Source organism: Cibotium barometz, chromosome 62 (assembly GCF_041138505.1).
Source record: "Cibotium barometz isolate CiBa-2024 chromosome 62, ASM4113850v1, whole genome shotgun sequence".
Taxonomy (NCBI): domain Eukaryota; kingdom Viridiplantae; phylum Streptophyta; class Polypodiopsida; order Cyatheales; family Cibotiaceae; genus Cibotium; species Cibotium barometz.
The window spans coordinates 6,238,775-6,265,149 of NC_141107.1; the positions used below are offsets into that span (position 1 = coordinate 6,238,775).

Consider the following 26,375-nt stretch of genomic DNA (forward strand, 5'->3'; position numbering starts at 1 on the left):
CATCCATACACACGTGTGCGCGCATAGCGGACCGACATAGCTCGGGACTAGATGTTGTATGAGTTTCAAAAAATTAAAGCTATTTCTATCAGTTATTGAGAGAACTGAGGAACTTGGAAAAAAGAGCAAGATATTATAGTGATTTCTACTTGGTGAACCTCAAGTTATCAATTTGAGCCTTGTTAAGCATGCATCATATAGGCTTATGGAAAAACCGTAATGGTAATTTTTTATAAAAGGTGATTTCTATAATTGATTTAGTGAACCTGGAGCTCCGATTGAAACTAGATAAGTTTAAGAAGGCGAGGGTTAAGTTTTTTTTTTGGGATTTATGCTCGTAGGCACTTATTCTAACTCACCGTGCCTATAGGCACTTATTCCAACTCACGGGTTGCAAAAAGGGGTTGTGATAATCCTTGTAAAGCATAGGAATAATTATAACAATAAGGTGAGGCTTGTGTCGAATATGATGTTTTTGAGGTCATGTGTTGGGCATGGGTCAAGTTGATACGTGGCCCCATCTCACCTTCTAAATCTAGAACCACCAACAAATTTATGCTTATGTGTGTATTAATTGATGATCAAGAGCCTCAGGTTAACAGGTATTGAGACTGAACATTGCCCTAGTTTTGATCATTATTTGGCATAGATATTTATAACTTCTTCAACTTACCTTTTTCAAGTCTCGTTAGGTCTTTTTTTAATTGTAATGTGAAAAGACCCTAGTGTTTGTGGAAGTGGCACGTGGGAATGGCCCCTTGACTCGACGGATGGGGGAGAGAGGCGAGCGATGGGCTATGAAGCGATGGGCCGTGAAGCGCTTATTTAAATAGGATTAAAGTTATATTTAAATATGTAGGTTAATTATAGTAACTTAAAGCATGTCTATAGTTTTCAATTATACTTTACTTATTTATAGACTTTATATAGCTATATAAATCAAACCTATTTATATATAAACCCATATAATTTAAGTTTATAAATAACCTATTTTTAGGAGTAATGGAGTCTGACCTTTTTTCTAGATCCTTGGTTCTCATTTTGTAAAGTAGGTCTCTTCTTGGAGTAATTAGTTTTATTGATCTGCATTAGCTCCACCACATGGTAGAGCTAGACCTCAAATAATTCCAGCTCTATGATGTGGTCTAGGTAGAATACAGCTCTACCACGTGGTAGAGCAAGATCAAATGCAATTCTTGCTCTACCACGTGGTAGAGCAAGATCAAATGCAATTCTAGCTCCTTGGTTCTTGTCATGTGAAGTAGGTCTCTCTTGGAGTAATTGGTTTTGTTAATCTGCATGGTACACAGTTAGATCGATGCATTCTAGCTCCACCACATGGTAGAGCTAGACCTTAAATGTAATTCTAGCTCCACCACATGGTAGAGCTAGACCTCAAAGTATTTGATCTAGCTCTACTACGTGGTAGGGTTGTATTCTACCTAGACCACATCGTAGAACTTTAAGGTCTAGCTCTACCATGTGGTGGAGTTAGAATGCATCAATCTAGCTGTACCATAAACCACGTTGTAGACCTAGAATGCCTAGACGTCTAGCTCTACCATGTGGTGGAGCTAGAATACATTGAACTAGCTATACTATCTGGTAACTATATCATGTGGTGGAGCTAGAATGCATCAATGTAACTATATCATGTAACAGAGCTAGAATTCATTGATCTAGCTCTACCATGTGGTAGAGCTATATCAAAATAATCTATCTAGACACCATGGTATCGCTAGAATGCTTTGAAGTCTAACTCCACCACATAGTAGAGATAGTCTTTAATGGGTTCTATCTCTACCATATGATAGAGCTAGTTCTAGCTCTAGTTCTAGCTCGACCACATGGTAGAGCTATACTTCATGGTAGAGTCTGATGTAGGTTTCAATCTAAAGAAAATTGCTTGCTAGATTTGATTACTAGTTTAACAAGTCCAACATGATTATGTGCAAGATGGATTTCCAATCTGGAGGGAGGGTCTACATGATGTTGAACAATGATTCTGTTGGTATTGGCTGCGTGTGTAGAATTGATCCAAATTCCACTTGTAGTGGAACAAAGATTGGTCAAGGAAATGTGTCATTACTTGTGGAGGAATGCTTGAAGGATGTGGAACTACCATTCCCTACAATGGATACCATTTATCTAAAAAATGCATTATGGAGTAATGTTTGTTGGCCAAAAATGCTTTTAAGGCCTTTCACAAGGGAGCTGGAATTTGGAGAGTGGAGTGAAAGATGTAGTGATGCAGATCAAGAAGAGTCTGTGGAACCTCCAATTATAGATGCAATACCGATAACATCTCCAGAACTTGACATGCAAATCCGACAATCTTGGAAGAATGAGATGGTTCTTCTAAAGGATGAGAGCATGATGCAAACTATCAATCAAGGAACTATCTTTGTGTTTCCATTTGAATGTGTCAACTTTCAACAACTTGGTGATGATTGTGTGGGTGTGGCTATTGAAAGTGCAAATGTATTTCAAACTATGCCGCAAGTGGATAGTATCACCCTAGTTAAATGGTCTATTAAACAGTTGACAATGCTAGATGGGAGCCCATTGCAACGCTATGTTTTGCTTAATGGCATGCATGTTGAACATGCTGATGTATGTAATGAGGATAATGATGGAGATGTGACTAATGAGGTTATTGTTGCCCAAACCTCTGCAAAAAGACGCTACACTTTCATAAACAGGATTCCAAAGCAGAGACCACAACCAGCTTCTGCAATATATATGTCACGTGAATCAGTTCAAAGGATTTCATCCATTGATTGTTGTGCAAAAAAATGTTGTCAGCTAATCAATCGTGATGTACTAATGAGGATATGACAAGACTTTTGGGGACAATCTCAGGAGTCTCGTACAAATTATGTATCTGATGTGCTTTCTACAGCTTGGCATCGTGATTCAGCTCAAAAAATTAAATATGAATTTAGGTTAAATGGGGTGATTGTTTGTTGCAGAGCATGGTATGAGATGCATGGTATACCAAAGACATCCTTTTACCGTTACTACAGGGAAAAGTTTGAGTCTGGTGTGTGTCAATATCTGCATGGAAACACAGGGGTATTGAGGAAGGCCTACAACATGATAGTGAGGCAAGAGCACTACTTAATGAATTTGTGAACATGAACTCCGAGCCTGCGCCACACAAAAGTAGAACAATGCTAGATGGCTCAAGGGAAACCAGGTTGTCGATTCCATCAATATTCAAGCAAGTTGACATTTTAAATGAAATCAACGCAACACTTGAGCAGTTGGAACATGAGAAGAGGCTATCAAAGTCATCGTTTAGTAGAATTTGGAATAAAGAGTACCCACAAGTGTCCCTAACAAAGGCAAGTGAGTTCTCCAAGTGCACCTTATGTAGTGGTCTCAAGGCAAAACTAGAAGCCAAACCTAGTCTAGAAGAAAGAGCAAGGCTCCTCAGTGAAAGAGATATTCACATGCGACAACAACAAAGTTGCAGGAGCTTATACTATGCATGGCGCATATTTTCAGAAACCCAACCACAAAAGTATGTATGCATCATCCATGACAAGATGGATCAAAAGAAAACAGCCATTCCCAGACTACGGGTCCTTCCCAAGGGTGTGGATTCGGGATATAATTTACCAATTGCATTGATTGGTATGATCACTCATGGCCATGCAGAAGGTCATTATGGACACTTTATTTTGAATGGTTTATGGCCATCTGATCCCAGTCTAACAATTGGCTCAATTGCAAGTTGTTTACATAACTTAGAGAGGATGGATAAGCATCCTCTTGGTGATCTAGTAACAAATGGGCTTCCAAGGAGCAATGTTTCACTTCTACATGCTTTAAATTCAAGGACAGCTTTAGACAACCACAATATGAGTGATGGTAAAGATCCCATTGTTGAACCATGTATAAATCAGGGAGACACAATGAATTGGGTTTCCTCGTTTTGTAAGTTGCCAGAAAACTTGTTGCTACAACTAGATAATTGTGCTGGAGAAAATAAAAATCGGTACTTATTTGCCTATTTGTCATTGCTTGTTGCACGGGGTGCTTTCAAAACTGTACAGTTGGGATTTCTAATGGTCGGACATACACATGAGGATATAGATGCTATGTTTAGCAGGTTTTCAGAGAAATTAAGAGTGGGGCAAACCTTTACTTTACCACATTTGATGGATACTTTAAGAACCAGCTCAACTTCTTCTCCAGCTCCCTTCTTGCTTACAGAGGTCCCTGACTTCAAGGCATATTGTGATGGCTACATTTGTGATGGGCAAGAAGCACTTATAGGTCACTCCAAACCACTTCTATTCAGGTTCTTCATGGAAGGAGACACACCGGTAATGCAATTTAAGGCACATGTAGCTATTCGTAATTGGAGTGGAAGTATCCGTCTTTGGAAGACAGACAGTGAAGGTAAACCAAGGTTACCAAAAGGAGATCCACCTCTACTACCAATGGCCGAGCATATAAAGATGCATGTAGAAGTAATATCAGGATTGAAGGGTTACATGAAATTTTGGCAGAATCTAAGTAATGGTTCATTTGTGCCAAGATATTATAGGCCCGTCATAGATTATTGGAGTAATGTAATCGAAGAGCTTGGAAAACCAATACAATCAGAGGCAAGAAAGTACACAAATTTTTTGCCAAAATCTGAAGGGTCCCATCAATTAGATGATATGAATGTTGAACAATTGCAGGCACAAAGATTCTTAGGTATTGAAGAACATAATGATCATTATTGTGGGCTTGCACGGGATAAACCAAGGGAGGCATTTAATCGGATATTGATGATGAGCCTACATCACCAAATTACAAGAAACTCTTGATTCAATATTGGGGACCTTGTGCAAGGAAGAAAGGTTTGGCAGATACTCAAGCTTATGCTGATTGTTGGAAGGGATATTGGCAAATTAATGAGGCAGAACAACAAGTATGGGAAAATGCTGATGCAATTCTTTGGTCGTGGAGACCAAGGAATCCACCACCATACAAAAGAATCAAGATACCAGAAAAGGAGGCCCGTAAAGCAAAAGCATGCTTAGGCTTGGCCTGTGATGAGAATGAAGCTCATATTGATGGTTCCTTCAATGAGGAGTAGCATTTGTAGATGCAAAATTGACAATGTGGATTTTTAGGTTATAACTCTAATATCCAAAAGAGATGTACTTTTGTACTATCTTCTTTTAAATTACTTTTTATTTTCACTTATTGAATGAAATTTTTCTTTGTGCCTCCTACATTTTTTTGATATAATAATGTTTCTATCTTATTTGTTCAATTGTTTCATAAATTTTGTGCAGTGTACAACTCAATTGGTGCAGGTCCTTGTTTGCGAGGCTTTTATTTAACTACTTGAGTTCTAAACGTATTCCTATTAATCAATTTTATTATTAAAACTCTACTGATTCTAGCCTAACCCCATCCGGCCCATGGATTAGCCACCGCCCAACCACTGGAATTGGTAGAACCAGACAAGTACTCACCCACCCATAATTGAATGCCTTTCTTAACTTTTGCTTTAGAATATAGATACGCACACACTCCTCTTTAAACTTTAACTTATAAAACAATCCATTGACAAACAATTAATGGTTACAGATGTCATAGTTCAAAATTTCCATCCAATCCTTGTTTCTCACCAAAAAAAACAATATCACTCTGGACTCTCCATTGAGACCAGCTGATCAGCAACAACAAGATCCAGTAAACAGATTACAATAAATATTGGTCCATCATACAATATCTTCCACGACATACGCATGGGTGTCCTAACAATCCATTGACAAAAACAATTAATGGTTACAGATGTCATAGTTCAAAATTTCCATCCAATCCTTGTTTCTCACCAAAAAAAACAATATCACTCTGGACTCTCCGTTGAGACCAGCTGATCAGCAACAACAAGATCTAGTAATAACAGATTACAATAAATATTGGTCCATCATACAATATCTTCCACGACATACGCATGGACTCTCCGTTGAGACCAGCTGATCAGCAACAACAAGATCCAGTATAACAGATTAAATATTGGTGAAAGTAACACTTTTATTTTTTTTAAAAAATCTTTTATGCATCATTTTATGCATAAAATTTAATATTGGTGAAAGTAACGCTTTTATAATTAAAAATTTTCTTTTATGCATAAAAATTAATATTGGTGAAAGTAACACTTTTATAATAAAAAAATTTCTTTTATGCATCACTTTATGCATAAAAATTAATATTGGTGAAAGTAACACTTTTATAATAAAAAAAATCTTTTGTGCATCACTTTATGCATAAAAATTAATATTGGTGAAAGGAACACTTTTATAATAAAAACAATATTTCCAATATGCATCTTTCTATGCATATAAATTAATTCTAAGGAAAATAATGCTTTTATAATAAAAATATTTCCAATATGCATCTTTCTATGCATAGAAATTAATTCTAATGAAAATAACGCTTTTACAATAAAAATATTTCCAATATGCATCTTTCTATGCATAGAAATTAATTCTAATGAAAATAACGCTTTTACAATAAAAATATTTTCAATATGCATCTTTCTATGCATAGAAATAAATAACGCTTTTACAATAAAAATATTTCCAATATGCATCTTTCTATGCATAGAAATAAATTCTAATGAAAATAACGTTTTTACAATAAAAATATTTCCAATATGCATCTTTCTATGCATAGAAATAAATTCTAATGGAATTAATGCTTTTATAGTAAAAATATTTCTAATATGCATCTTTCTATGCATAGAAATTAATTCTAATAAAAATAACGCTTTTATAGTAAAAATATTTCCAATATGCATCTTTCTATGCATAGAAATTAATTCTAATAAAAATAACGCTTTTATAATAAAAATAAATATCTAATATGCATCTTTCTATGCATAGAATTTAAATCTAATGAAAATCACACTTTTAAAAAAATATCCAATATGCATCTTTCTATGCATAGAATTTAAATCTAATGAAAATCACACTTTTAGAATATACAAACGGAGGAGATTCCTCTTTTTGAATAACATAAAGATAAAACTTATTTCTACAAAATTTAAGAAAATTTCACCATAAACTCCTTTGTATGGCTGACCATTTTTCAATTTTTACATTCTAAATCTACTTAGAATTCACCCCAAGATGAATTCAATACTCTAATCTAATCAATTCTCGTTTTTTTAAGAGTAAACAATATGAAAAGTTTAACTCTATTTATTTGATTACACATCTTGGATAAAGAAGGATTGAATTCACAGATGAAGAGAAGGGGGAAGCCTTTCCATCAAGGCATAACTTACAATTTCAATTTAAAAGAAGCAAGAAATCAAAAAACCATAGAATAGAATTAAAAAAAAAGAGAGTTTCTAACTTACATGGAGTTTTGTGAGCGTTCCTTTGGCTTGAGGGATTGAGGGTTCTACTCTTGCTTGGATCAAGAGTGGCCACCAATTCTTTGTAGAGGAAATAGTCAAAAACAAGTGAATTATCAATGAATTCAATGTTTTTGACACTAGGGAGGAGTAGAGTAATAGTGCATAAAACACTATTAAGCTTCTACAAAGCGGGAGGCTTCTATTTATAGGAAAAAATGAGCCTCTAACCAAGCAAACTGATTCTAGAATTTTTCAGATCAGTTTGGTCAATTTTTTACCATTTTTGGGTCAGTTTAGTTCACTTTTTGGATCTAGTTTTGAATTAGGAGAGAGAAGAGATGAAATATCAAATTTTATTGATTTAAAATTGAAAAAAAAATGATGAGAAAAAGACACCTACTTCATGAGGGAGAATCCCTATCTTGAGGTGTCAAAAATCAGTTTTTTAACTATTTTCCTTGGTCCTTAGTCCACTCTTCATCTTATGTGAACATTAACTCATTTTTGGAGATTTTTTCTTTTATTTTTTAATTTATCTCCTCCCTACATTTGGATTAATCTTATTGGTCCATAGGAACCTTAATCTAAATTTTTTTTTAAATCTGGACCCTTAGGATAAGGCTTTTTGAACAGATTATAATTTATTTCTAATGCACCTTCTGAAATTCTTTTTGAACTTCTGTTTCAGGGAAATTTATTTTAATAAGAAGAGATATTTTTCCATCCAAAAATTTCTCTCTCTATAATATTTTCTCTCTCTAGGCCAAAACTGTTAGAAACAAGATCTTGTATTATTCTGAAAAGGAGATTGTACAGGGGAAGGTACTGGACATCTTGAGGGGCTTGGGAGGAATCTTACATTCTCTCCCACTTGAAAAATGGGAGATGTCCTCATCTCGCAAACTGGGGGTAATCCCGCAACAATTCGGCTTCTTTCTCCCAGGTGGCATCTTCAAAAGAATAGAACTTCCATTTGACTAATAATTCTCTCAGAATTCTGTTCCTGAGAACCTTCTCTCGAACATTAAGGATTTCTTCAAGTTGGAGTTCCATCTGCCCTTGTGTTGAAAAAGTTAAGATTTCATCATCAAGCATATGATTCGGGCTTGGTACATACTTTTTAAGAAGGCTAGCATGAAATACATTATGTACTTTGAGATGAGGAGGCATAAGAAGCTCGTAGGCTAAGTCACCTACTTTCTTTGTAATCAGATATGACCCACAATACCTGGGGGATAGCTTCTTATACTTTTGAAGAGATAGAGAACTTCTTTTGGGGCGTACTCGAATGAAGACCATATCTGCTTCTTTGAATTTTTTGTCTTTCCTCTTCTTATCTACATACTGCTTCTATCTATCCTGGGTAGCTTTTATATCTTTGCGAATTGACTGCATCTGCTGCTCCATGTTGTCAAGCATCTGTCTGGACATCTCGACCCTAATCAATGGGTCGGACCAAGTTAATGGAGTTAAGCAATCTTGTCCATACAGAGCTTTGAAAGGGCTCATCCCAATACTTCGGTAATAAGAAGCATTATAGGCGAACTCGACTAGGTGCAGATAGCTTAGCCACTTCTTGGGTTCCCTGCCATAGCATGACCAAAGTATATCTTCGATTACTTGGTTTACCCTTTCTGTTTGACCGTTGGTCTCGAGGTGGTAAGCTGTGCTGAGATCCAAGAAAGTTCCTACTACTTTGAAAAATGCAGTCCAGAATCTTGACGTGAATTTGGGATCTCGATCATTTACTATTCTTCTGGGTAGGCCATGCAATCTAAAGATTTCCTTGACGAATACTCTGGCCACATCCACTGCAGTGTAGGTTTCTTTTACTGGAATCAGATGGGCAAATTTAGTTAGTCTATCAACTACCACGAAGATGGAGTTATGACCTGATTGCATTGAAGGTAATCCTGTAATAAAATCCATACTGATACATTCCCACTGTCTAATGGATGTAACTTCCCAGGCATTTTTACTCTCTCGGCTTTGACTTTCTGATATTTCAGACATTGACGTACATGATTAAGAACATCCTTTTTTAGACCAGGCCAAAAAAAGCTTTTCTTTACAGACATGTAGGTCTTGATGAAACCTAGATGTCTTGCAATAAGGCTGTCATTGGCTTCATTTAGAATTTGACCCTTAGTCCCCTCATCATTATAGGAATGCATAGCCTGCGATTATAATACATAATTCCATCATCCAGGCTGTACCCTTGAACTCGGTTCAACTCCTTGAGGAGTTTTGCTTTCCTGCATAAGTAGGGTAGCAATAGGGCCAAAGAATCTATCTTGCATGATCTTCTCTCTTGCTTCATTAATCAAAGGATTTGACACTACAGTACTTGCAAGCAAGGAGGCTTTTTTGCTGAGGACATCTTTGCTACCACATTTTCTTTGCTTGGGTGGGACTTGATTTCAAAATCAAATTCCTGCAGGGTCTGCATCCACCTTCTTTTGGCACATGTTGAGATCCTTCTGAGTGAAGATCCACTTTAAGCTCTGATGATCTGTCATCAAAGTGAATCTTTGACCCAGTAAGTAATGTCTCCACAACTTCAGGGCATATACTACTGAAAGCAGCTCTAGGACAGCATAATTCCTCTCATGCATTCTGAGTTTTCAGGATTCATAGGCCACTACATGACCTTCCTGCATGAGTGCACCTCCCATGGCAAAACCACTGGCATCAGTTTTACTACCTCAAAGGGTAGAGAGAAATCTGGCAACTTCAGAATGGGATTGGTTACCAAGGCGGTTTTCAGCTTATCAAAAGCACTCTGGCACCTAGTAGACCATTCAACGTCTATACCAACCAGTCAATCCCAAGAATCCCCTAACTTCTTTCACTGTCTTTGGTTCAGGCCAATCTATGACTGCTTGGACTTTTGCAGAATTTGGAGAAATTCCATCTTTGGACACCAAAAAGCCCAAGTATTCAACATGGTCAGTAGAGAAAGTGCATTTGCTCTTTTTTGCAAACTACGTGATTCAGTACATCCTTTTTCAGACCAGGCCAAACGAAAGCTTTTCTTTACAGACATGTAGGTTTTGATGAAACCTAGATGTCCTGCTATAAGGCTGTCATGGGCTTCATTCAGAATTTGATCTTTGGTTCCCTCATCATTGGGGATGCATAGCCTGCGATTATAATACATAATGCCATCATCCAGGCTGTACCCTTAAACTCTGTTCAACTCCTGTGGAGTTTTGCTTTCCTGCATAAGTAGGGTAGTAATAGGGCCAAAGAATCTATCCTGCATAATCTTCTCTCTTGCTTCAATAATCAAAGGATTTGATACCACAATAATTGCAAGCAAGGAGGCTTTTTTGCTAAGGGCATCTACTACCACATTTCTTTTCCTGGGCGGTACTTGATTTCAAAATCAAATTCCTGCAGGGTCTGCATCCACCTTCTTTGGCGCATGTTGAGGTCCTTCTAAGTGAAGATCCACTTTAAACTCTGATGGTCTGTTATCAAAGTGAATCTTTTTCCCAGTAGGTAATGTCTCCACAACTTTAAGGCATAGACTACTGAAATTAATTCCAAGTCGTAAACAGCATAATTCCTCTCATGCGTTCTGAGCTTTCGGGATTCATAGGCCACTGCATGGCATGAGTGCACCTCCCAGGGCAAAACCACTGGCATCAGTTACTACCTCAAAAGGTAGAGAGAAATCTGGCAGCTTTAGAACAGGACTGGTTACCAAGGCAGTCTTTAGCTTATGAAAAGCACTCTGGCACCTGGCAGACCATTGAAATGGGGTATTCTTTTTTAGAATATTAGTCAAGGGGGAAGCTATGAGAGCATACTTTGGTATAAAAATTCTATACCAACCAGTCAATCCCAAGAATCCTCTGACTTCTTTCACTGTCTTTGGTTCAGGCCAATCTATGACTGCTTGGACTTTTGCGGAATCTGGAGAAATTCCATCTTTGGATACCAAAAAGCCCAAGTATTCAACGTGGTCGGCAGAGAAAGTGCATTTGCTCTTTTTGGCAAAGAGTTGGTGCTTCCTTAGAATCTCAAGAACTTTTCGGACATGAGTCTCATGGTCAGCTGCATTCCTTGAGTAAATCAGAATGTCATCAAAGAAAACTAGAACAAAATCATCCAAGTATTCTCTGAGGATGTCTTGCATTAGGCGATTGAATGTAGCTGGGGCATTAGTTAATCCGAACGACATGACAATAAATTCATAATGCCCATAGCGAGTATTGATGGCTATTTTCGGTATATCTTAATCATTGATCCTGATCTGGTAATACTCGGATTTGAGATCTATCTTTGTGAAGATCTAGGCTCCATTCAGCCTGTCCGGAAGCTCATCAATTCTTGGGATAGGATACTTCTTCTTAATTGTCAGCTGATTTAGACCTATGTAGTCTACACAGAGTCTAAGCGTTCCATCTTTCTTTTTCTGAAAGAGAACTGGCGCACCCTAAGGTGAAACACTGGGTCTTACAAACCCTTGTTCTAACAGCTGTCTAAGCTATTCCTTGAGTTCAATGGCTTCAAGAATTGGCATTTTGTACGTGCACAAGGCTACTGGCTGAGCTCCGAGAGGGTCAATTCAATCACATGATCTACTTCCCGGATTGGAGGCATTTCGGTTAGTTCTGCTGGGAATAGATCATCAAATTCACTTAACCATTCTGGTTCTTTAGCCTTAAGCTTTGAGTCTACTGGGTTCATTTTGACAACATAAATTTGCTACTTCTTCCTAAGTCCTTTCAGCAACCTGGAAGCTTTTACTAACTGAAGGTCTGGGGATCCGAAAACTCCAGTTTCTTGAACTTTGTTCCCGTGAAGGTCATGGAAGGAAATGGTTCCATTGTGACAGTGTATGTCAGCTTGATTTTTGTGGAGCCAATCCATTCCAAGGATCCCGTCAAAAACTCCCAGAGGTAAGACTTTGAACTGACAGTTGGTTACATTACCATCTAGATTAAACTGGATAAGATCTGTCTCATGGTGAGTGAACTGACAGTCGGTTACATTACCATCTAGATTAAACTGGATAAGATCTGTCTCATGGTGAGTGAACTGGATAAGATCTGTCTCATGGGTGGTGAGTGAAAAGAGTCTTCCCACTGGCCAATTCAACTTGCATAGGTTTCCCTGATTTCTGTTCTAAGACTAGCTTACGCAAGCATCCAGGGAAAATGAAAGAATGAGAACTGCCTGAATCAATCAAAAGCTTGAAAGGCTTACCCTAATATTCTGCTGGAGTATGGATGACTGAGAATTGACGGTTAGGTCCTTGGTTTTCAATTGCAGCAAAGATCTGACCTCTTTCCTCTTCTACTACATCTGAAATTGTGACTGCTCTGGCTGCAGGCTGAACTCTTTCTCTTTGATTGCCCCAGTTCTGGGAGGAAGTTTTGAGGTTACTCTGGACAGAGGCAGATGGCTCAGCTGGAGTTCTTCTTCTGGGGTTTCCTTGCTAGACGACGGACTGGTATGAAGGGATTGGTCTCTGAATTCAGGGTCCTTGACTTCCTTGTCCCCTTGACATGGCAGGAGTGGGGCAGTCTTTCAGTTGGTGACCAAAACCTTGGCATCCAAAACATCGGTTTTCACTTCTGAGCTCATCCCTCTGATTTCTTGAAAGAGGTTTATGCATAAAAAATCATTTATGATGAAAATCACACTTTGAATATTTAAAAAAATGTCTTTTATGCACCCATTTATGCATAAAAATCATTTATGATGAAAATCACACTTTTAATATTAAAAAAAACATCTTTTATGCATATGTTTATGCATAAAAATCATTTATGATGAAAATCACACTTTTAATATTAAAAAATATCTTTTATGCAGATGTTTATGTATAAAAATCATTTATGATAAAAATCACACTTTTAATATAAAAGAATTTCTTTTATGCATATGCATGCATAAAAATCATTTATGATGAAAATCACACTTTTAAAAAAATATATGTTATGCATAAAAATCATTTATGATGAAAATCACACTTTTAATAAAAAAATATCTTTTATGCATAAAAATCATTTATGATAAAAATCACACTCTTAATATTAAAAAAATATCTTTTATGCATAAAAATCATTTATGATGAAAATCACACTTTTATAATAAAAAATATTCTTTTATGCATACTTTTATGCATAGAATTCAATAATGATAAAAGTAACACTTTTATAATTAAAAAAATATTCTTTTATGCATACCTTTATGCATAGAAATCAATAATAATAAAAGTAACACTTTTATAATAATAAAATATTCTTTTATGCATACTTTTATGCATAAAAATCAATATGATGAAAGTAACTCTTTTATAATAATAAAATATACTTTTATGCATTATTTTATGCATAAAAATCCATAATGAAGAATGTAACACTTTCATAATAAAAAAATTATCAATATGTATCTTTCTATACATAGAATTTAATTCTATTAAAAATCATTCATTTATAAAAATTAATCAATATGCATCTTTCTATGCATGAATGAAAATGACACTTTTAGAATACTCTAACATTGGGGATTACTCTTTTTGATTAATAAAAGATAAAATTTATTTCATAAATTTTTAGAAAATTTTACCATAATCTCCTTTGTATGGTGACCATTTTTTAATTTTTAACTCTCTAAAATTAATTAGAAGTTCACCAAGAGTATTTAAATCATTCTAATGTAAACATTTTTTACTTATTTAAGAGAAACATTATGAAAAACTTGATTTTATTCAATAATCAATCATCTAGGATAAAGAATGGTTGGATTTACTAAAGAAGAGAGGGGAATGCCTTTTTTCAATGGGGCATAACATCATTTTCAATTTAGAGAAGACAAAAATTATAAAAAACCATAAAAGAAATAGAAAAGAGAAGAATCTCCAACTTACATGGATAATTTAAGAGCTTTCCTTTGGCTTGATGGTTTGAGGGTTCTACTCTTGTTTGAAACAAGAGTGGCCACCAATCTTTTAGAAGAGGGAAGGTCAAAAACTAGTAAAATTTACAGTTTTTGGCACTTGGGAGAAGCAGGGTAACAGTGTAAAACACTATTGAGTTTTCAACAAAGGGGAAGGCTTCTATTTATCGTAAAAAGTGAGCTTCTAACCAAGCCAACTGATTCTAGAATTTTCCAGATCAGTTTGGTCAATTTTTGACCATTTTTGGGTCAGTTTAGTCTACTTTTTGGATCTAGTTGAAACAGGAGAGAGGAGGGATATAAATATCTCATTATTTGGGAGCTTAAAACTCTCCTACACGTGAATTAGGCGCCTCCTTCATGAGGGGAATTCCCCCATATACTGAGGTGTCAAAAATGCATCATTTCATCTAAATATCTCTCTTTTTTAACTATTAACCTTGTCCCAGCTACATTCAATCGCTTAATGCAGGACATTCTCAGAGAATACTTGGATGATTTTGTTCTTGTTTTCTTTGATAATATTCTGATTTACTCAAAGAATGCAGCTGAACATGAAGCTCATGTCAGAAAAGTTCTTGAGATTCTAAGGAAGCACTAACTCTTTACAAAAAAGAGCAAATGCACTTTCTCTGCCGACCATGTTGAATACTTGGGCTTTCTGGTATCCAAAGATAGAATTTCTCCAGACTCCGTGAAAGTCCAAGCAATCATAGATTAGCCTGAACCAAAGAGATTGAAAGAAGTTAGAGGATTCTTGGGATTGACTGGTTGGTATAGAATTTTTATACCAAAGTATGCTCTCATAGCTTCCCCCCTGACTAATCTTCTCAAGAAGAATATTCCGTTTCAATGGTCTGCCAGGTGCCAGAGTGCTTTTGATAAGCTGAAGACCGCCTTGGTAACCAATCTCGTTCTAAAGCTGCCAGATTTCTCTGTACCCTTTGAGGTAGTAACTAATGCCAGTGGTTTTGCCCTGGGAGGTGCACTCATGCAGGAAGGTCATGTAGTGGCCTATGAATCCCGAAAACTCAGAACGCATGAGAGGAATTATGCTGTCCATGACCTGGAATTACTTTCAGTAGTATATGCCTTGAAATTGTGGAGACATTACCTACTGGGTCAAAGATTCACTTTGATGACAGATCATCAGAGCTTAAAGTGGATCTTCACTCAGAAGGACCTCAACATGCGCCAAAGAAGGTGGATGCACACCCTGCAGGAATTTGATTTTGAAATCAAGTACCGCCCAGGAAAAGAAAATGTGATAGCAGATGCCCTCAGCAGCAGAAAAGCCTCATTGCTTGCAATTACTATAGTGTCAAATCCTTTGATTATTGAAGCAAGAGAGAAGATCATGCAGGATAGATTCTTTGGCCCTATTGCTACCCTACTTATGCAGGAAAGCAAAACTCCACAGGAATTGAACCGAGTTCAAGGGTATAGCCTGGATGATGGAATTATGTATTATAATCGCACGCTATGCATTCCCAACAATGATGAGGAAACTAAGGGTCAAATTTTGAATGAAGCCCATGACAGCCTTATTGCAGGACATCCAGGTTTCATCAAAACCTACATGTCTGTGAAGAAAAGCTTCTTTTGACCTAGTCTAAAAAAGGATGTGCTTAATCATGTATGTCAATGTCTGATCTGTCAGAAAGTCAAGGCTGAGAGAGTAAAAATGCCTGGGAAATTACATCCCCTAGATGAAGTGGGAATGCATCAGTATGGATTTTATTACTGGATTACCTTCAGTGCAATCAGGTTACAACTCCATCTTCATGGTAGTTGATAGACTAACCAAAGTTGCCCATCTGATTCCAGTAAAAGAAACCTACACTACAGTGGATGTGGCCAGAGTGTTCCTCAAGGAAATCTTCAGATTGCATGGCCTATCCAGAAGAATAGTAAGTGATCGAGATCCCAAATTCACGTCAAGATTCTGGACTGCATTTTTTGAAGTAGTAGGAACTTTCTTGGATCTCAGCACAGCTTACCACCCTGAGACCGATGGTCAAACCGAAAGGGTGAACCAAGTAATCGAAGATATACTTCGTTCATGCTGTGGCAAGGAACCCAAGAAGTGGCGAAGCTATCTGCACCTAGTCGAGTTCGCCTACAATGCTTCTTATCATCACAGAAGTATTGGGATGAGTCCTTTCAAAGCTCTGTATAGACAAAATTGCTTAACTCCACTAACTTGGTCTGACCCATTGATTAGGGTCGAGATGTCCAGACAGATGCTTGATGACATGGAGCAACAAATGCAGTCGCAAAGATATAAAAGCTACCCAAGATAGACAAAAGCAGTATGCAGATAAGAAGAGGATAGACAGAGAATTCGAAGAAGCAGATATGGTCTTCATTCGAGTACGCCCCAAAAGAAGTTCTCTATCTCTTGGGAAGTACAAGAAGTTATCCCCCAAATATTGTGGGCCATATCTGATTACAAAGAAAGTAGGTAACTTAGCCTACGAGCTTCTTCTACCTCCTCATCTCAAAGTACATAATGTATTTCATGTCAGCCTTCTTAAAAAGTATGTACCAAGCCGAAATCGTGTACTTAATGATGAAATCTTAACTTCTTCAACCCAAGGGTAGATGGAACTCCAACCTGAAGAAATCCTTGATGTTCGAGAAAAGGTTCGAGATATTTCATCTCTCCTCTCTCCTAATTCAGGTCTAGTTCCAAAAAGTAAGGTAAAGTGACCTAAAAATGGTCAAAAATTGACTAAACTGATCTGAAAAATTCTAGAATCAGTTTGCTTGGTTAGGAGCTCACTTTTTCCTACAAATACAAGCCTCCCCCTTTGTTGAAGCTTAATAGTGTTTTATGCACTGTTACTCTACTTCTCCCAAGAGCCAAGAACTATGAATTTCTTAATAATTCACTAGTTTTTGACCATTCCTTCTTCTAAAGAATTGGTGGCCACTCTTGTTGCAAATAAGAGTAGATTCCTCAAACCATCAAGCCAAAGGAAAGCTCCCATAATTTCATGTAAGTAAGAAATCTTACTTTTTCTTATTCTTTTAATGATTTTCTAAATTGTTTGTTATCTTAAAATGATAAACACATGCTATGCCTTCTTGGAAAGGCTTTCCCCCTCTCTCATTCTTAAAATCAGCCCTTCTTTATCCTAGTTAAGTGATCTAATTGTTGAAATTAAACTTTTCATATTGTTTCTCTCTTAAAAGTGAAAATTAATTAATTTAGAATGCTTTAAACTAATTGGGGATAATTCCTCAGTAGATTAAGGTTAGAAAAAATAAAAAATGGTCAGCCATACAAAGGAGGTTATGGCAAAATTTTCTAAAAATTTGTGAAATAAATTTCATCTTTTATTAATCAAAAAGAGTAATCCCCATCGTTTGTGTATTCTAAAAGTGTCATTTTCATTCATGCATAGAAAGATGCATATTGATTTTTTATTATTATAAAAGAGTGATTTTTAATAGAATTAAATTATGTGCATAGAAAGATGCATATTGATTATTTTTTTATTATAAAAGAGTGATTTTTAATAGAACTAAATTCTATGCATAGAAAGATGCATATTGATTATTTTTTTATTATAAAAGAGTGATTTTTAATAGAATTAAGTTCTAGGCATAGAAAGATGCATATTGATTATTATTTTATTATAGAGTGATTTTTAATAGAATTAAATTCTATGTATAGAAAGATGCATATTTATTATTATTTTTATTACAAAAGTGTTAATTTCATCAAAATGGATATTTATGCATAAATAGATGCATAAAAGAATAATTTTTTATTATAAAAGTGTTACTTTTATAATTTTTTTATTATAAAAGTGTTACTTTTATCATTATTGATTTTTATGCATAAATAGATGCATAAAAGAAATTTTTTTATTGTAAAAGTGTTACTTTCATCATTATTGATTTTTATGCATAAAAGGATGCATAAAAGAATTTTTTAAATTATAAAAGTGTTACTTTCATCAAAATAGATTTTTATGCATAAATAGATGCCTGGGAGTGATGGTGTGAACGAGAGCTGGCACTCATATATAGGGATGTGCCATGCCCGAAGTAGATCCGTCCACAAAGGGAAGCAAGCCCAAAGCTTTGCGGAAAGCTTCGAACTTCTCACGAGCGAGGAAGCGCCTTTGTGAAAAGATCAGCGAGGTTGTCTTATGTTGGCACATACTCCTGCTCAGAGTCTCTCCCTGACATAGTGATAATGTACCTCAATGTGCTTTGTGCGAGCATGAAAAATTGGGTTTCTTGCAACTACCAATGCGCTCTGACTGTCAGTGTAGATAGAGGTGGCAGACTTCTGTCCAACACCCAAGTCATCCGTAAGCCATCTAAGCCACACACACTCAACCGTAGTTGTGAAAGCTGCCTTGTACTCAGCTTCACAATTAGAAGTGGCCACAGTAGGTTGCTTCTTGCTCAACCAAGATATGCATGAGCTACTGAGCATGAAACAAAAACCACTTGTGGACACTCTTGTGTCATAGCAACCAGGCCAATCTAAGTCCGAAAAAGCATGTAAATCTGGCGGCAACGATCCCCCCTTGGGGGATAAAACAACCCAAGATGTATGGTGCCACTCAAGTAGTAGCGAAAGATGCGTTTAACTGCCTTCCAATGCTGAGACCCTGGGCTATGCATAAACCTACTCACCTGTGAGACTGCAAACTAAATGTCCGGCCTCGTAATGCATACATAAATGAGGCAACCAACAGCTGTCTGATAGAGTGTGACATCAAAGTGATCTCTAGCATCATGAAGACTCAACTTCAAACCTGTCTCCATTGGAGTAGCAATAGGCTTGCAGTCTTCAAGGCCAAATCTCCGCAACAATGCCTCAATATACTTTGTCTGACACAAAGCAATACCTCCATCACACTGCTTAAATTGTATCCCCAAATAATGATGCAAATGTCCCAAATCTGACGTCTCAAAAGAGACATTCAAATCAGCCTTAAAATCAACAATACGACTCTCATTTGGTCTTGTGAGCAGCATGTCATCGACATAGAGAGCAATGATTAGATGTACATCATCCACACGTTTAGCATACAAAGTGCTTTCTGTTGGACTATTCTGAAAACCATGTGCAGTCAAATATGCATGTATCTTTTCATACCAAGTTCGTGGAGCTTGCTTTAAACCATATAAAGCCTTTTTCAACCTGCACACTTTGTTTTCCTGCCCTCTTTGAACAAAACCACGAGGCTACGATACATACACCTCCTCATGCAAATCTCCATTCAAGAACGCAGTCTTTATGTCCAACTGATGTACATTCCAACCATTATGAGCTGCCAATGCACAAATGCTACGAATGGTAGTCATACGACAAGTGGGAGCAAAGGTCTCATCAAAATCAATGCCCTTTTCTTGAGCATAACCCTTTGCAACAAGTCTAGCTTTATAGCGATCAACACTGATTATTTTATTCCTCATAAGAAATTCATGTTTTTAGAAATCTGTAAGCAAATATTCGTCGAACGAAATTCATGTTTTTAGAAATCTGTAAGCAAATATTCTTCGAACGAAATTTAGAAAAAGAGAAATTGAAATAGTACCTTTCGAGAAAGATAGTTTAGAAAGAACCTTTCTAGACCCAAACTCTGATTCAGACTATTGACCAAGACCTAATTCCTTTATCAATTTCAATTAATGACGATGTGCCCAGTTCAGGAAAAATGTACTCAAATCCCCCACCGATGCTTGGTTGAGAAAGCTACTTACAGATTTGGGTCTATCAGTGGTGGATAGACAAGTTGTCATTTTCTGTGAGACAACATTAGCGGTATACAGTTGGCCAGGAACCCAGTTTTTCATGCTCGCACGAAGCATATAGAGGTCCACTACCATTTTGTCAGAGAGAAGGTTTTGGCAGGAGACGTTGACCTTGTTTATGTCAGCATACAAAGCTCCGCAGATTCAGCGCTTCGCTTGGTGTACATGAGATGGAGTTGAGCTCGAGGGGGAGTGTTGAGATATCGAGCTCATCTAGTGAGGCGGTGGACACTGATGACCCGCCTAGGGGATAGGCCCCACACTTACACCACTGGCATGGTTGGTGAGATCATGGGTGATATGCGGCCAGTGGGATGACAGGCTGTGTGACAGCCATTCTAGAGACTGGCATAGTTATAGCGCCAGCTCATTTAGTTGGGTTCACACTATAGAGAACCCTAGTATGTATTTGGTTGAGTACCTTTTCATATGGTGGGGGTACTCTTATCTTTGTATATGGTGTGTTGAGTGTTGTGTGAAGAAGAAGAAGATTTTCAGCCTCTTACCTTGTGTGTTCTCTTTTAGGGTTTTGTGAGTGTGTGTGTGTGTGCTTGCAAGAGCTCAAGCCCTCTTCCCCCCTGCATCTTTTCAGGGTTGAATAGGCAGACCATTAAGAATACGTACACTTTACCTCACATAGATGACTTGTTGAGTCAACGAAGTGGGACCTCTGTCTTTTCTAAGATTGACTTGCGATCTAGATACCACCAAATTTAGATCAGAGAAGCGGACATTCCTAAGACAACATTTAGGACTCAGTATGGGCATTATGAGTTCACTATTCTTCCTTTCGGATTGACAAATGCACCTACTACTTTCATGCGTTTCGTGAATATTTGGATAATTTCATTCTTGTATTCATAGATGATATTCTTGTGTATTCAAAGAATGAAGAAGATCATGAACTTCATCTTAGGAAAGCACTTCAAAAGTTGCGGGATCACAAGTTGTATGCAAAGATGAGCAAGTGTTTTTTTGCTAAGGACAAGATTGTGTATTTAGGCCGTGTCATTTCTAAGGAGGGTATCCACATAGATCTCGAGAAGATTAAAGTGATTATGGAATGGCCTAGACCCAGGTGTGTGACAGATGTGAGGAGCTTCTTAGGATTGGCACAATTGGAGAGAAAACACATTAGAGACTTCTCTAAGATAGTTTCTCCATTGACCGATCTCACCAAACAAGAAAAAAGTTCAAACGGGATGAAAGGTGTCAATTAGCTTTTGACACTTTAAAAGCTAAGGTTGCTAAGAATTATATTTTAAAAGTACCAAAAATGGGGAAACCTTTTAAAATAATTACGATGCTAGTGGAACACAAATTGGGTGTGTTCTCTCTCTCTCAAGATGGACGAGTAGTAGAATATGAGTCAAGGAAACTTAGGAGCCATGAAGAGAAGTATCCTACCCATGACTGCGAATTGGCCGCAATTGTGCATGCCCTTAAGCATTGGAGACATTTCGTACTTGGTGTGAAGTTTGAACTTCGGACTGATCATCATCAAAGTTTAAAATATGTATTCACTCAACCCTTGTTAAACAATAGGAAAATGAGGTGGATGGACCTCCTAATGCGAGTATGATTTTGAGATCAAAATACATTGAGGGTAAGGAGAACAAGGTGGCTGATGCTTTGAGTAGGCGACCCTTGATTAATTCCTTGACTGTCGTTCGGTCAGACATAATGGAAAACATTAGAGCTGAAATTGAGAGAGATCCCTTTTATGTGAGTATCCTAGAGAGAATTGCCAAGAATCCATCTACGAGGGTTGAGGGAAAATATCATTGGTCAAGGGGAATTTGTACTATAATGAGAGACTTTGTGTGCCTAGTGAATTTGCTTTTAAGGCCAAAATTCTTGATGATTGACATGATGCACCATTTTCTTGACATGTTGGATATAACAAAACATACAATAATTCCGAAAAGCTTACTTTTGGCCCAGTTTGAAGAGTGATGTCCAACGCTATATTAGAGAATGTTTGCATCGTTCAGTAAGTGAAAATTGAACAACATAGAATGCCGGGTCAAATGCAACCTTTAGACATTCCTTCTAGGAAGTGGGAATCAATTTCAATGAATTTTATCATTAAATTTCCCACTCCTAGAGGAGGACATGACACTATCTTTGTAGTTGATTGTTTGACGAAGATGGCTCACTTCTTTCCTATGAAGACGACAGATGGTGCTCTTGAGGTAGCCAAGTTGTTTGTGAAAGAAAATTTTCATTTGCATGGTATGCCTCAAAGTATAGTGTCTGATAGGGATTCAAAAGTTCACATCTAATTTCTGGCAAGCCACATTCAGAGCCATTGGTACTGAGCTTAGGATGAGCACCGCTCAAATATATGGACTCTATGTGCAGAAGACTGATAAGGGCCTTGTGGTCATCAAAATCTATGTGGATGACTTGATTGTTGGGGGTGATAGTGGAGAGAAAGTTAAGAGTGTGAAATGTCTCCTTAAGCATAAATTTGCCACCATGAAGGATTTGGGTGAGCTGAGATATTTTCTTGGCATTGAGGTTATTAGGACGGCCAAGGGCATATGGTTGTCTCAGAGGTAGTATGTATTGGACATGTTGTCCAAATATGGTATGGTTAGTTGTAAGCCAATTTCTATACCATTAGACTCAAATGGCAAGTTAAGTGCAATTGCGGGTGCAATCTTGGAGAACCCACTATGTACAAGAAGATAGTGGGTAGCTTGATCTACATCACGATCACCAGGCCAAAGTTGAACAACTACCAAGTCCCTTGTGCATGCTTGTTGCATGAGCCATAACTCCCTCCTTCTTTCTCACTACCTAGCTATTGAATCTCTTCTTGGGTGACACAAGAAGAGGTAGAATGAGCCCCTAGCAGCTTCATATCGAGGAGTTAATCCTCTTAGGGTTGGCTAAGTGCAACTCTCCAGACTCAACCCTTGCATCTGTCTCTCTTTTGTTCTCTTTCCTTCTTGTGTGCAAGGTAGCATGTTATCCTAGTGATAGCAGGACGAAGTCATCGCCATCCACAATGGCTTTTAAAAACTTATGTGTTTTCTCCCACATAGACTGTGCATGGCAACTGTCATCATCATCATCAATATAATGATAGGATTGCTATGACTTCCAGGCTGTGTATCACGGTTGCAGTCATCAGCATGCATATCATCATTTCTCCCATTGTCAGCTTCATTGATGCATGAATGTCGATATAGTGGATCAAAATATCTTGCAGAGTAGGACTGTCTGTGAAGAAAATCTCATCAATGTCTATGGACTGTGTAAGGTGAGGCAGATTACTGTTCGCACGGAAATAAGACACGTGTAGCATGGTTGCTTACCATTGGCATGGTCACCTTGGGAAATTTATATATCCAACCACAAAAAAAAGGTTTTGCAATGGTCACCTTAGGAAATTAATATATCCAACCATGGAAAAAGGGAAAAAGGTTTTGGGTGCATATAATATTCTTGTCCATTGCCAAAACCGTTTTGCTATGGTCACCTTAGGAAATTAATATATCCAACCAGGGAAAAAGGTTTAAGCTCTAGTTTAATTAGGTTTGGGCTTTCTAACGTGTCAAGACTTTCATTAACAGAGGTGAACCACCATCGCCTCGAGTGTAATAATGTTGCCTTTGTCCATGTACGTAGGAAATAAATATTTGGAGATATGGTTAGGGTCTGTGAGTTATTATGGAAGAAGGGCCGAGAATTCAAAGACGTAAATGCAGAGCGCTATTTTGCAGGGAGGAAGGGCCTGAGTGCGAGGAAGAGCAAATCACAGAGTGTGTGAGAACGAGAGCAGAGAGAGAATAGCGGGACCCTCCCCTCCCTGCTTGCAGTCAACTCTACAGTACAGGATACCATGGCCGATACTCCCCTAGAGCTGGGAAACAGGAAGCTCGTGGTATGAAGGAATTTTCTGATTTCTTTCTTTGTTCTCTATGTGTATGTATGTACGTATGCATGCGTGTGTATGTATTATATGTACGTGTGTGTCTATGCATTGCAAGTATGTATGTGTGTGTGTGTGTGTGTGTGTAGGTGTGTAGTTGTGCAGCACGCGTTGTGTACATACTTATGTGTGTTTATATGTATGTATGTGTCTGTGCGCTGGGTGTGTGTGTACTTGAAGTTTCTAGTCTAATGCGCATGACATAAAACTCCATGGTACATCAATAATTTTCTCAGACAATACCTGAGTGAATGTGAGTAGTCAGTCTCCTTGTGTTTCTTCTTGTCTGTCAAGTTCTTGTTTCAAGATATTTCAAATTGCAGGTGCTTGGCATTCCGTGGCATGTCAACACTGATGGACTTAAGCAATACATGACCAAATATGGCAGTCTTGATGATGTTGTGGTTATGAAGGTGAGTCGTCAAAGAGGCATTTTATATGGTTTAATCAGAATACTGTTTCTGGTGTTAAAACTCCACTTTTTTGGGTAATGAAAGGGGTTCGCACATGTTTTCCAGAAGTTTGGCATGTCTCATCTGGCTAATCACTAGGAGTAGGGATGGCTGCTAAGATGCCTGCCCATCAAGCAGGTCTGAGACAGCTGGATGGAGTTGGGATATGGCTTCTCTCCAAGCTCTCGGACATCCAACTGGTGGGAAAACATGTTTGAGGACCCTAAGTGCTTTTGTTTTCGTGGCTAGTGAAAAGCTCTAGATGATTTTATGACACTTTCGGTGGATGCAAGCCAAGCTATCTTAAGTATGGGATAATGACTGAAGCCTTGCTTACGTAGTAACGTTTATGCTGTCTTTTTACTATTTGGACTTTCCATCTCGTCTCATAGCAAAGGGATTTATATATCATTTGTTGCCATACATTTCCATAGTCATGTTCCTTCAGCCATGACATCCATACTCATGCATAACTGTCCATGACATCCATGTCCTTGCCCATGCTGTGAAGACATGGACATGGGGATGGTATTTGTTTGTTGATGTCAAAACCAAGCAGGCCACTTCAGAAGGTGGGATGGGGCTGCTTGGAGTGTGGGCTTGTGTGGTACCTTCTTCATTGACTTTTGAAGGTTAATGCAGGATCGCAAGAGTGGCCGTTCCCGTGGTTTTGGATATGTGACATTTTCATCAGCCGAAAGTGCAGAGGTAGTGTCATGAAATTATATTTTGTATATGAGCTAAAACTGTGTCGCGGACTGTTCAATGTGCATTGCATGTTTTCAGAAAGCCCTAGCATCAAAACATATTCTCCATGAAAGGTTATTGGAGGTCAAAGTGGCAACACCAAAGGTTAAATATTATCCCCTGTGCTTGTGTCAAATAGTATCAGTAATTATTGGTAGTACACTGTAATCAGGCAGTGATCTACATCAATGTGCATTTGTGTTTTCAGGAAGACATGAAAGTCCCTGCAAAGAAGATAACTCGTATATTTGTAGCTAGGATACCACACAAAGTATCCGAAGAGGCATTTAAGGAGTAAGTCACTGGATCAGCTGGAAAAGGTGTGGTGTTTGTGTGTGTGTGTGTGAGAGAGAGAGAGAGAGAGAGAGAGATGCTATTAACGTCTTTTAAAGACCCAATGGGTCTTTGAGACCAAAAGTGCTATCATATGTATTAACTGAAGATCATAAACATAAACATGGAAACACAAAAAAGCCAAAGAAAATAGGCCCTTGTACCATTAGGTCCTATATGTACAATGAGTAGTAAGGCTAGAGTGAGAGAGAGATATTAAATGTCTTCAAATGGCCCAATGGGTGTATGAGACCAAAAAATGGTTCACAAGTTCCATGTGGTATTGGGCCATGGAAAAGACTAACAAGACTGAAAAAAACTCACAAAAAGATAGACTAGATGCATGTCTATCTCATCATTATCATCACTATCACCATGAGCATGGTGTGCACTATGGTGAGCATGTGAGTACACATGTGGAGGATGCATCTCCAAGTTGGTTCAATAAAAGAAGGGCTCATGTGGGTGTAATATCATTCTCATCCATCCAAAATATCTAGTGTAGGTGAGTGTATAACTAGCGAAAGACTTACCAAGTCTACCCTCAGTGGGGGAGTTTCTCTATATCTCTGGAGTTGTTGTGTGGAGACTCGAGAGATATTATGGACCTGGGGCCCGTGGAGAGAGAGAGAGAGAGAGAGAGAGAGTTATATTTAACGTCTTCAAAAGACCAAGTGGGTCTATGAGACCAAAAGTAATACAATGGTGTCCATGTGATTTCATCATGGTACAAAAGAAAACAAAGACGAGAGCTATGAGCCGGGAATTTCAAGTCCGAGTCATATAATACAAAATGGGATCATCATCATCATACAACCTATGG

General features: G+C 37.7%; 1 protein-coding gene across 1 annotated transcript in view; it reads left to right on the forward strand.

Moving 5' to 3' along the window:
* The first annotated feature begins 23,856 nt into the window (after positions 1 to 23,856).
* Positions 23,857 to 26,375, forward strand: part of LOC147604072 (heterogeneous nuclear ribonucleoprotein 1-like) — a 61,174-nt gene continuing 58,655 nt past the window's right edge. The window contains exons 1-5 of the mRNA XM_086795069.1: positions 23,857 to 23,972; positions 24,344 to 24,433; positions 25,115 to 25,180; positions 25,259 to 25,324; positions 25,428 to 25,513. Of these exons, the coding sequence (XP_086651195.1) occupies positions 23,931 to 23,972; positions 24,344 to 24,433; positions 25,115 to 25,180; positions 25,259 to 25,324; positions 25,428 to 25,513 (350 nt within the window). The 5' untranslated portion in view covers positions 23,857 to 23,930. The remainder of the gene's footprint in view (positions 23,973 to 24,343; positions 24,434 to 25,114; positions 25,181 to 25,258; positions 25,325 to 25,427; positions 25,514 to 26,375) is intronic.